The sequence below is a fragment of the Palaemon carinicauda genome, chromosome 27 (assembly GCF_036898095.1).
Source record: "Palaemon carinicauda isolate YSFRI2023 chromosome 27, ASM3689809v2, whole genome shotgun sequence".
In the NCBI taxonomy this organism is placed as follows: domain Eukaryota; kingdom Metazoa; phylum Arthropoda; class Malacostraca; order Decapoda; family Palaemonidae; genus Palaemon; species Palaemon carinicauda.
The window spans coordinates 11,432,843-11,445,342 of NC_090751.1; the positions used below are offsets into that span (position 1 = coordinate 11,432,843).

Genomic DNA, 12,500 nt, shown 5'->3' on the forward strand with positions numbered 1-12,500 from the left:
TGTCACAAATTAATGCATGCGCACGACACGCACTCACAAACATTTCGAAGATTGTACGTTACCAAGTCGTTATCGGTGTCTCGTGATTGGTACGAACGTAAACACAAGTCCTTTCGATGTCTTTACAACTGCCATTGTGTCTGTTTCAGCGATAGCTCGAATTGATAACAGCTAGATAAGATCGGGCGATGGAGGGCGTGCATGTGTCACTGTATTGTATTACGCTCCATCAACTGTGTTATTACTTTAATCGACTTAATTGAGGAGTTTTTTCCGTGTCTTTTTTTTTCTTTCATTGTTTACCTGACTTAAAGAATATAGATGAAATTTATCTGTTATATTGGGAAGCTTTTCATTTTAACATTTGAAGAATGGTTTAAGGAAAACTACTCTGTTTCCGATTTTTTTTTTCCTGACTAAAATAATATAGATGAAATTTATCTGTTATATTGGGAAGCTTTTCATTTTAACATTTGAAGGATGGTTTAAGGAATTTCCGATTTTCTTTTTTTATTTTTTTTTTTGCTTTCATTTTTTACCTGACTAAAAAAAATATAGATGAAATTTATCTGTTATATTGGGAAGTTCTTCGTTTTGATATTTGAAGAATGGTTTAAGAACTATTAGAATGGTTTAAGAACTATTACCTAATTCCGTCTTTTTTTTTTTTATTCAGTATATAATTTTCTATTTTTTATTATTTTTGTAATTGAGTTAAGCGGAAAAAAAATGTTTTATGAAGTTTCTCCATCCTCTTATTGTAGTTAAGAAATAACTGTTTTATTTTTTATTTTTGTTTTGGTTTAAAGAATTTGAAAATCTTTTTCTCCCTTTTAATTAAATCATGTTAGTAATTTATTAATTGTTAATTAAAAATCTATCTTTCTAAATTTTATAAAATATGAATAAATTTTTTGCTGTTGCAATTAACGTTTTTATGGCTGTGGAAGTTTGGAAAAAAAAGAATTTAATGAGATTCCGAAACTTTTTTTTTTTCTTTTTTTTATTTACAGTTATCAGACTTTAGTTTGCACAGTTTTGACATCGCGTTTTTCTCTTTACTGCAAAATAAAAAATAATTACATGCGTACTTATTTGTGAAATTTTGCCATTCCCCCCTCTCTCTCTCTCTCTCTCTCTCTCTCTCTCTCTCTTACTTTGATATAATATACGGGATAACATGTTATGGCTATTGTTTTAGTTATGATATATTCATGAGTATATCATGCATGGACATTCTCTCTCTCTCTCTCTCTCTCTCTCTCTCTCTCTCTCTCTGATATGGCTGTAGCGTTGCAGCAAAGATACATACATAAGTGTATCATGCATTGACGGTCTCTCTCTCTCTCTCTCTCTCTCTCTCTCTGCTATGTCTGTGGCGTTGCAGTAGATACATACATAAGTGTATCATGCATTGACGGTCTCTCTCTCTCTCTCTCTCTCTCTCTCTCTCTCTCTTGATAAAATTTTTGTATGAATGAAAAACTAATTGATAGTGGTTTTTTTTCTTATCTAGCAGTGTGGGAACGGGGGTAGGGGTGTTGTTTGAACCCCCCAACAGCCCCCCCCCCCCTTTCTCTGAGATAAGATAGTAAAGACATAGATTTATTGTTATCTAGTAAACTCGTAGTTTTATGTGCTTAGTGCCAATTATTAATTAGTGGCAGGGGCTTCGTTTGATAGATTCTTTATGAGATATGCATAGAAAACCTACACACACACACACACAAATGTATATATGCTTGCTTGTGATGTATGATGAAATAATCATATTAATATTTTGATTTTGGTTTTAAAAGATGTCATGCATTTTTAGGAAACTATATACTAATATTAGTATTATTATTATTAATAGCCAAGCTACAACCCTAGTTCGAAAAGCAAGATGCCATAAGCCCAAGGGCTCCAATAGGGAAAAATAGCCCAGTGAGGAAAGGAAATAAGGAAGTAAATAAATGATGAGAATAAATTAACAATAAATCATTCTAAAAACAGTGACAACGTCAAAACAGATATGTCCTATGTAAACTATTAGCAACGTCAAAAACAGATATGTCATATTTAAACAATAAAAAGACTCATGTCAGCCTGGTCAACATAAGAACATTTGCTCCAACTTTGAACTGATAATAATTATTATAATAATTGCATGAAGAGTTTTTAGTTTTAACTGGAGAATTTAGAAGTGGGTTTGGATTATTGACATTTTTCAGGTTTTAAGAGAATTTTATATATAACTGAATATAGCTAAAAGAGTAAATTTCTAATTTTTCTTTTTTAATTGGTGCTTGTGAAAATCAGTATTTGGGTTTTATGCTTTATTTCTGGCGGTATTGTAAAGCAAGAAGAATTTGATGATTGACAGAATACTGTATTCAATATACACGTATTTATGTCAAGGTTTGAAATAGGTTTTCATATTCAAAATTAGATTTTAACATTGCTGCATTATGAATTAACAATTTGGAATAATTATTCTCTCTCTCTCTCTCTCTCTCTCTCTCTCTCTCTCTCTCCGTCTACGAGATTTTCTCCTTGTGCATGCTGGTGTCTACCGCTAACCTTTTTGCCTGAATCAATACTGCATAAATATCCCACACACGAAAGGAGCACACCGTCCTAGTTATTGACTCCTCCCCTGGCCACGTTACGTGTAGACAGCAGTAAGGACGCTGTAGTTGCTGCTTTCCAGGATTCTAGGATATTCCATGAGGAGGAGGAGATCGAACAGACTTCCTTTTACTCATTTTTCTATTAAGCTTAAGGATTGTTTGGGTTATTAGGAAGGATGCTAGGTAGTGTTTTCTTTTTTTTTTTTTTTTTTTTTTTGTGGGGGACTTCTTTTTTGTGGGCGCTGTTTCCTTCTTTTTTTGGGGGGTGGGGGGGGATGGGGTTGGTTAATCTTTCTTGGAGCTATTTCCTTTCTTTTGGTGAGGTTGCCTCCATTTTTTTTTTATGGGGACTTGTTCCTTCATTTTTTATGGGGATTTGTTCCTTCATTTTTATGGGGATTTGTTCCTTCATTTTTATTGGGATTTGTTCCTTCATTTTTTATGGGGATTTGTTCCTTCATTTTTTATGGGGATTTGTTCCTTCATTTTTTATGGGGATTTGTTCATTCATTTTTTATGGGGATATGTTCCTTCATTTTTTGTGGGAGTCTGGTCTTTTTTTTTTTTTTTTTGCGGGAGTTTGTTTCCTTTTTTGTGGAAGCAGGTTTTTTTTTTTTTTTTGTGGGGGGGGGGGTTGTAGGTTGTTGTCTCCTTTTTAGTGGGGGCCGGTTCCTTCTACCCATGTCTACTTCTGAGTCTCTCTGTAATCCACTGTCGTCCATACCATGTTATGGATGATAACAGTCCGTATTTTAACCAGCATAAATGTTTGGTACATAATTTTTCTATGATGCTCTCCCCTGTATAATGAAGAGCAAATGTCTGGATATATATATATATATATATATATAATATATATATATGATGTATATATAATATATGTTATATATATATATATATATATATATATATTTATTCTTCCTGGTCATGCGTAACAGCATTGCTAGACGTATAACGGCTGGATCTCTTCCCGTCCCTCGGGTAAGGAAAGAGGGAGTGGTCATACCCAGGTGAGAAGGGGGTACCTCTAGAGGAAAGGGGGAGGGGTGGGAAGGGTTGAATCTATGTCTACGTGTGTGCATAGCTATCTAAATATTTAGCCATTATTTTTGACGGGTAGCGTATACTGGTACTGGGAAGTAAGATCTATTTTCATATTAGAGTATACGTTATTATCTGAGTTTATTTATTTTTTTTTTTTCGATAGATGTCAATCGTAATGATTTTCTTACGAACTAACTATCAACCTTTGTTAAAATTTGGTGACTTATTTAACCACTGTCTTTTAATCAACACTGAGAACATAACGAATAAATCCTCAGTTTATTCTTACCGAGTTTGGTATATATAACCTCAATTTTGTTTTTCAACAGTATTTAATTGAAATACGATATAACTCAATCTTTCACAAATTATTGATTATTACCTATTCATATTTATACAATTTTTTTTTATCTCCTAATACCTTATATATATATTTTTTTTTTTTATCAAAAGCAGTTTCTAGCAACCATGAACACTACTAACAAACAGAGCGTTTTGATTGATTGCTAACAGCAAACTAGATTAGTAATACCTTATGAAAATGAAGAATGACCTTGCGTGTCACCTGTGTACCTGCCCAAGCTTTATGAATATCATGACATTGTAGTGCATCTCGAGCATAGCAGAAATCGAGACTAGAATTCCTTTAGTGCCTGAGTAACAATCTCTCTTAGTCTCTGACCCAAGTGAGAACCTTTGAAAGAAGTGACCTAAACATTTGCAAAGTTGTTAAATAATTTCGTCGTCGTCGCCTTCAGTATGATGTCCCACACCAGGAGGAAGACGTCCCACTTCACCCGGGAGAATGACAAACACCAGAGCAGGAGGTCGTCGAATAATCGCCATTCCTTGAACACTGACGAAAGTATCGATGTCTGGGACGCCGGAGGGTCGACCCACAACATGATTAACGTCAGGAATTACGGCAGTACAGAGAACGAGAACTGGAACACCCGCTACATGATGATCAGCGACTTCGAGAATGCAAACGTCCCCTCCGCGCGAAACCTCGAGGAGGCTTCCAGAGCTCGGGACCAGTGCCGCGACGAAGAGCAGCGCCACCTGCTCGAGTTCGTGAGTTCCAGGTCCCGGAGGTCCAATGCCGGTCAGGATCTCTTCAGCCGGTGGAGGAGTAGCTCTCGGGAGGGCAAGCGTAGGGAAAGGACGGGGACCAAGAAGGATAAGGATCGGTCGAACCCGAAGGACGATCCTGTCAGTAGAAATAATCTCCACAATAATAATATTTCTCGCGCCCAAAGGCGAACGAGAAATCAGTCGCCCATTAGGACTGGGGCCAGTTCATGGACATTCTATGATGAGAATGACGTCAGCATGGCGCATATTATATACGAAAGGCTCGTAAGTATGTCATTATCAAGGGGCTATTTATTCATGTGGTCTGCTGACATTTGTTTTAATTACTGGAAAGTGGTCATGTCCATGTTTTGGGTCTTGCTCTTGTTTTCCAGATTTGGTTATTTTGCTTTAAATGGTGCTAATAAAAAAAGGGCTTATGATCTAGTTTTTAATATTGCTGCGTGGCAAGACAAATTAATTTTTAGAACTTCAACCTTTAAGTAAGAAAAAATAATTTTGGCGGTTTTCTAATGTATAGTGTTGGTTTCTGGCTGGATTTTGTCCTACAGTTAGAGGTAAACTATTATTGTTTAACATTTTAAGTACTTTATAAGCGAATTATTATTGTTTTTATTTGTTTTTATTACTTGTTAAGCCTTAACCCTTTTGGGAAAAGCAGGATACTATAATCCCAGGGGTTCCAACAGGGAAAATAGCTCAGTTAGGAAAGGAAACAAGGTAAAATAGAATATTTTAAGAACAGTAACAACATTGAAATAAATATTTCCTATATAAACTATAAAAACTTTAAACAAGAGGAAAAGAAATAAGATAGAATAGTGTGCCCGAGTGTATCCTCAAGCAAGAGAACTCTAATTAAGCATTATTGGAAGGATAATAACCAACTTTAATGAACTTTTCCTAGATTTCGTTAATAATAAACAATAATTTCGTCACTGATTTTTTTCTTTGAGGGATCGAAAAGATGAAGTAAGTTGTACTAAAATAGATGTAAAATACAAATTTTATCCTTCAAAGGTGAAATGTAAATATGAACTTGTTTCTTTTGAGTATTATAACGATATTCACGTTATCACTTACGAATGTGCTAAACTTGTTACGGAAAATGGAAAGTGACATTGGACTATTTTTCAAACGCATCAAACTTCACATTTTTTAATGTGTTGTAATGAAATAGAATTTCTGTCCCTTGAAAAAAAATTTATAAAATCAGTAAGCGTAGTTTTTTCCTGAATTTGTCTATTCGCTTCTCAATAAAGATGGAATACATTCATCCTCCTCATCATCATCTCCTCCTACACCTATTGACGCAAAGGACCTCGGTTAGATTTCGCCAGTCGTCTCTATCTTGAGCTTTTAAATCAATACTTCTCCATTCATCATCTCCTACTTCACGCTTCATAGTCCTCAGCCATGTAGGCCTGGGTCTTCAACTGGGCTCCCCAAGGCACTTGAAATACATTGGTTAGAATACATTTTTGGAGGTGCAGTTTATTTTATTAATATATATATATATATATATATATTATGTGTGTGTATATATATATATATATATATACATATATATATATATATATATACATATATATATATGTATATATATATATATATATATATCAATACTTGATAAACCTCAAGAGCTGCTGTAGTGTCAGGCCGTAAGTTAAACTTTCCGTCACGCTTTCTCCAAAGAGTATCTGCATTTTATGGTTAAAAGCAACAGAAAAATGTTTTCAAGTAAACTCCACCATTTATAATTTCCTTTGATGCTTTCATATTTTTTTTTCCTTATTCAAGAGTGTTTGTTTTATCATATCGATTTAAAATGAATTTGTACATCTTTCATCTCTGCCACGTACTGCATTCCAGTGTTGCCAGATGGGTTAGTCTAAATATCCCCAAAACTCATAATAAAAAATCCCCAAAACAACCCAAAAATCCCCATTTCCACAAATGTAATTTCTTCTGATCATGTAGGCATTACTAATATAGAAATTACTCACTATACTTCATATACGTGTAAGTAAACTAAATGCAACAATATAAAGGTTAACTGATCTTTGATTCTTCTTCATAGAAATTTGTGCAGAATATACCCATCAGACATCCAAAATCCCCAAATCTAGGGATAAATCCCCATATATGGCAACACTGCTGCATTCCGAGCGACTTTGCCATTCCATGTTGAGATGTCTGTCGTCCATGATGCCTCATTTTCTTCTTTATTTAAGAATTGTCTTACTTTATTGACTTGATTTTCTTTATTTTATTTTTGAGAAGCGTGTTTTTATCCTTTTGTTTTTGTTTAACACACTTCATTTAATTTCCTGTTTTTTTTTATCGTTCCCATAATTCGAATGTATCGGCAGTTGTTTTTCGAAACAAAAAAACCTATAATTTACTAATTATTTTCTTCAATATACTGTACAGGAAATTTAAAAACTTTTGTTGTATATTGATAGATGTTACAATGTACTCTTTGACGTGATTATAATTTAGGTTTTTCTTATTTAAATTGGTAGACAAACTTCAGTGATTGTGACGTATTTTTTTTGGTACCTGTTATTCCATTGGATGATAAAACCTTAAAAAAAGCCTTATATGTTGATTTTTTTTTATTACCCATAGATTTCAAGGCACAAATATTTTCAATGAATTGTTATAGGGTTGTGTATAGTTAAGAGTCTATTTTCATATCTATCTAGTCTAGAAGAATAAGTTTTCTTTCGGCAAGAATGGATGCACGATTATTAAAGAAATATTAATTTTATTTTTTCTTATATATCTTAAGGACTACTATGTTAGATATACATTTATAAAAATTATCAATAAGTTTGAGTAAAATCCTAAATGTTAATTTTCTAATATATTTATTTCAGTTTTCATATAAAACATTACTTATTCTGTAATTAAAAAATAAAATAATTTTTGGTTCAGGTCAATTTTTGATGCCATCAAAAATTAGTGTTTCGTGAAAAATAGGAAAAGTAATACATTGATAATTATCAGTCTTATAAGTAAGTGTACTTGTAGCACAAGTTTGTCCTCTATCAATACGGCTCCGTGCTTAACACACACACGCACACACAAACACACACACTATATATTTACAGTATATATATATATATATATATATATGTATATATATATATATATATATATATTATTACTAGCCAAGTTAGAACCCAAGTTGGAAAAGCAGGATGCTATAAGCTCAAGGGCTACAGCAGAAGAAATAGCCGAGTGAGGAAAGAAAACGCGGAAAAAAATAAAATATATGAGAAATAATGAACAATTAAAATAAAATATTTTAAGAAAAGTAACATTAAAAACAGATTTTTCACATATAAACTATAAAAAGACTTATGTCAGCCTGTTCAACATAAAAACATTTGCTGCGAGCTTGAACTTTTGAAGTTCTGCGGATTCAACTACCCGATTAGTAATTAAACTTCTTGAATACTATGTAGTATTGAACCTCATAATGGAGAAAGCATGGCTATTAGAATTCATTGCATACCTAGTAATATATATATATATATATATACACATATATATACATATATATATACACATATATATACATATATATACACACACACACACATATATATATATATATATATATAAAATATATATAGATAAAAAAAAATATATATATATATATGTATAGATATAAATATATATATATATATATGTGTGTGTGTGTGTGTGTGTGGTGTGCTTGCGTGCATGAGTACGAAGCCCTGCTAATACATGACGAACTTATTCCAACAAGTACACTTTTCACGAAGACCGAAAAGTATACTACAAATGAAAAATTTGTATTTTATCTTATTCTATAAATAAGTATTTTGACGTCCTCCTCTTCCTCGTTTCAGACCAATGGCGGCGAGGACGAGTGGGAGACGGAAGACATCACCCTCGAGAGGGGCAACCAAGGGCTTGGCTTCAGCATCGCCGGGGGCACAGATAACCCTCACATTGGGTATGTATACCGAAGGGGTGGCAGCAGAAGGGGGAGACAACTCCTCCTTCACTTCATAATTTTTTTTTTTCAGTTCAGAATTTTTCACTTTGTGCAATGGATATTTTTCCCCCTTCGATATTACAGGGTGTAGATTATTAAATGCCGTTGTTAGCCAATGTTTTTGAGAAGACTGTATTTATTTTTTTTAAGAATAATAATATACATTTTTTCACAGGTATTTATTTTTCATGTGGTTGGTAGTATATTGTTTTCACTGCAATTTTTGTTAGTTTTTTCTTTTTTTTTATGTATTATCAACAGTAGTTTGCTTTTTTGCAATGTAATATTAGACTAGCATCATAGAAGAGATTTAAGAAAGTTTTTTTTTATATTTTGATTTTAAGTACTCTTAAGTATACTTACAAAATAATAATAAGTTGATGAAAAAGAATTAAAAGACCAGTTTTATAGAATTAAATTAAACAAATCTTCACATTAAAATTATTTGAAATTTAAATGTCATAAGATTTTAATTCCCTTGATACTAATGAATAATCGCCTAAAAAAAAGGATTTTATTAATTTTAAAATGTATTTAACCACTTTTAATATCTTCATTTCCTTAAGACTACTCTCGGCTCTCCTCGCCACCTGTTATTTTCAGAAATTTTTATTCTGCAAACCGTGAGGAATAATTCATATTTTTTAGTATTTAATTTTACCATGTAAGTAATACAAATAGAATCAAGGGCAAAGCTGAGTCTCTCTCTCTCTCTCTCTCTCTCTCTCTCGTCTGCTAAATCTGGATTTATATGTTTTGAAAACCTTAATAATATGAGTTTTCCATGTAAGTTATTCGTGTTTGTACAATCTCTCTCTCTCTCTCTCTCTCTCTCTCTCTCATATCCGTTAGATCTGAATTTATATATTTCAAAAACCCTAATATTAATGAGTTTTCCATGTAAGATATGCGTGTTTGTACGATCTCTCTCTCTCTCTCTCTCTCTCTCTCTCTCTCGTCTGCCAAATCTGGATTTATATATTTTGAAAACCTTAATATTAATGTGAGTTTACCATGTAAGTTATTCGTGTTTGTACAATCTCTCTCTCTCTCTCTCTCTCTCTCTCTCTCTCTCGTCTGCCAAATCTGGATTTATATATTTTGAAAACCTTAATAATATGAGTTTTCCATGTGTAAGTTATTCGTGTTTGTACAATTTTGTTTTTTTTTTCTCTCTCTCTCTCTCTCTCTCTCTCTCTCTCTCTCGTCTGCTAAATCTGGATTTATATATTTTGAAAACCTTAATATTAATGAGAGTTTACCATTTAAGTTATTCGTGTTTGTACAATTCTCTCTCTCTCTCTCTCTCTCTCTCTCTCTCTCTCTCTCTTCAGCTAAATCTGGATTTATATGTTTTGAAAACCTTAATATTAATATATGTTTTCCATGTAAGTTGTTCGTGTTTGTACAATCTCTCTCTCTCTCTCTCTCTCTCTCTCTCTCTCTCTCTCATGTCCGCTGAACATGGATCGACATATTTTTAAAACACTCGGAACGCTACACTTTTATTTAGTCTGTCCTAAATGTCACTCGGTCACATCGCATTGAAATGTCTCTTGCGGCTCTGCTTTGATGATCGCTGTTGTTCATTCCAATAAACGACAGGTGTCGACAAACTGTCGACAAACAGCCTTTTGTAGCGGAGCCAATTAACGCCTTGGTACATGCGTACATGCGTCATGCGTTGGTGTACATGTACAGTATGTTGTATGGGAGCACGTCTTGGTGTCGGGATATTCGGTTCATTTTGTTTTAATGTTGTCTCAAACTGGAATTGAAAAGATGCACAACTCCATGTGGTAATTTCTTTGTATACAAAATAGCAAATGCGTGGAACAGACTTCCAGCGGATGTATCGAACAGTTACACCGTAAACGAATTCAAGAATAAGTTCAGCTAAATTATAAAATAACTCTCCAAATGCTTAAATTAACTTGATATACCCAAAAAACAAATGGAGTCTCCACTTATGGGCTAAAAAGTTTTCGAGACCCAAAAATCCTTGTAACTCTCTCTCTCTCTCTCTCTCTCTCTCTCTCTCTCTCTCTAGGTGATGTCCTACAGGAAATAATTGACACCACTATAGACAGGTAATCACTTTAAGCCTATTAGTTTCTCTCAAACCACTTGAAACTCGTTTAATAGTTTCATTTCAATTATTTACAACTCTGATATATCCTTTCCCGTCTTATCTTTCTGACTCTAGTTCCAGATATAGCATTCTATTCTTCTTTAGTAATACGAGACTAGATGTACCCTCCCCCTTAAGAATTTGAGGAGAGGCTCGTACCTCTTCTCATTTCGTCCACATTGCTCAAAAGCATATCGTTTTACACGGCTTGCGACCGTCATCATATTGCAAAAAAAAAAAAAAAAAAAAAAAAACTAGAACGGGGAAAAACTGTCTCGGGTAAGAAAAAAAAAACTAACTCGGACAACGCTTGCGACCGTCATCATATTGCAAAAAAAAAAAAAAAAAAAAAAACTAGAACGGGGAAAAACTGTCTCGGGTAAGAAAAAAAAAACTAACTCGAACAACGCTTGCGACCGTCATCATATTGAAAAAAAAAAAAAAAAAAAAAAAAACTAGAAGACCGGGAAAAACTGTCTCGGGTAAGAAAAAAAATCTGACTCGGACAACGCAGAAAAAAAGTCTCGGATATCGCATAAAAAAATTAAAAAAAAAGTTATTCCATTATTGAAAGAAACTTTTCTTCGAGAACGGATATAGCTGTGAACTTCAGCCGGTGAGAAATGTAGCGTCAGGGGTCTAAGGTTTATTGATTTCTGGTCTGGTGCTATACCGCTGTCACCGCTGACTTATTATATTTACAAGCTTTTCTTATCGTCTAGTGGCATGCAAATTGACTTCCCAATGGATTTCAAACTTTTCTTGAGATCTTTTTGTTTTCAATTTTATGTACGCTAGCTTTCCTCAAGGCACTAGAAGAGTTGGAAGACCCAGGTCTGCATGGGTGAGGACTATGAAGCATGATGTGGGAGATGATGAATGGAGAAGTGTTGATTTAAAAGCTCGAGATAGAGACGTTTGGCGAAATCTAACCGAGGTCCTTTGCGTCAATAGGCGTAGGAGGAGATGATGACGATGGTGATCTTTCCTCAAGATAATTCGAGATTATTTAAGATATCTTGAATATTAGAGGCTGGATAATGCCTTCAAGCATTAAATTAATGATCCTATTTGCCCTAGCCATATTTTGTAGTCTCTTGACATCATTTTTTGCAAGGTGTAGCTTGACGCCTCCTGAACCTCATAGCCACTAACCTTTGACATCATCACCATCATCATCATCATCCGTTGTTAGTCCACTACAGGATAAAGGCCTCAGACATGGCCTTCCATTTCCGTCTTTTTATGCTCTTCCTATGCCAGTCTATACCCACAAATTTGAAATGCTACCTAATTCAGGAATTAAGACAGCAAGAATTCAATTTAGTTTCTGAAGAACAGAGCCCTTTGAAAAAAAAGATGGTTTTTATAATACCGCTACTCTGTTGGTCAGTAGAGGTCTTGGTGTAAAGTCTATTAGATTCGGTTATATGAAAGTTACAATACTGCTTTTACTACCTGAAGGGCTGTCTTGATAGAAGAATCAAGAAATTGGTCACGACACTGGTGCCCCATGTTCCTCTCTACCACAGTTAGGACCAGGGAGGCCCAGCCAATGACGCCAGAGAACTACTCTGTAGTCATA

At 33.9% G+C, this 12,500-nt stretch overlaps 1 protein-coding gene across 8 annotated transcripts in view; it reads left to right on the top strand.

Moving 5' to 3' along the window:
- dlg1 (discs large 1) overlaps positions 1-12,500 on the top strand; it is a 671,410-nt gene that overhangs the window by 441,388 nt on the left and 217,522 nt on the right. For 4 of the 8 annotated variants that reach the window (XM_068350729.1, XM_068350728.1, XM_068350730.1 and 1 more), the window contains exons 1-2: positions 4,110-5,015; positions 8,636-8,742. In XM_068350729.1, coding sequence (XP_068206830.1) covers positions 4,416-5,015; positions 8,636-8,742 — 707 coding nt within the window. In that variant the 5' untranslated portion in view covers positions 4,110-4,415. Of the gene's footprint in view, positions 1-4,109; positions 5,016-8,635; positions 8,743-12,500 lie in introns of those variants that run through there. The other 4 variants (XM_068350732.1, XM_068350731.1, XM_068350733.1 and 1 more) reach the window with 2 other exon arrangements.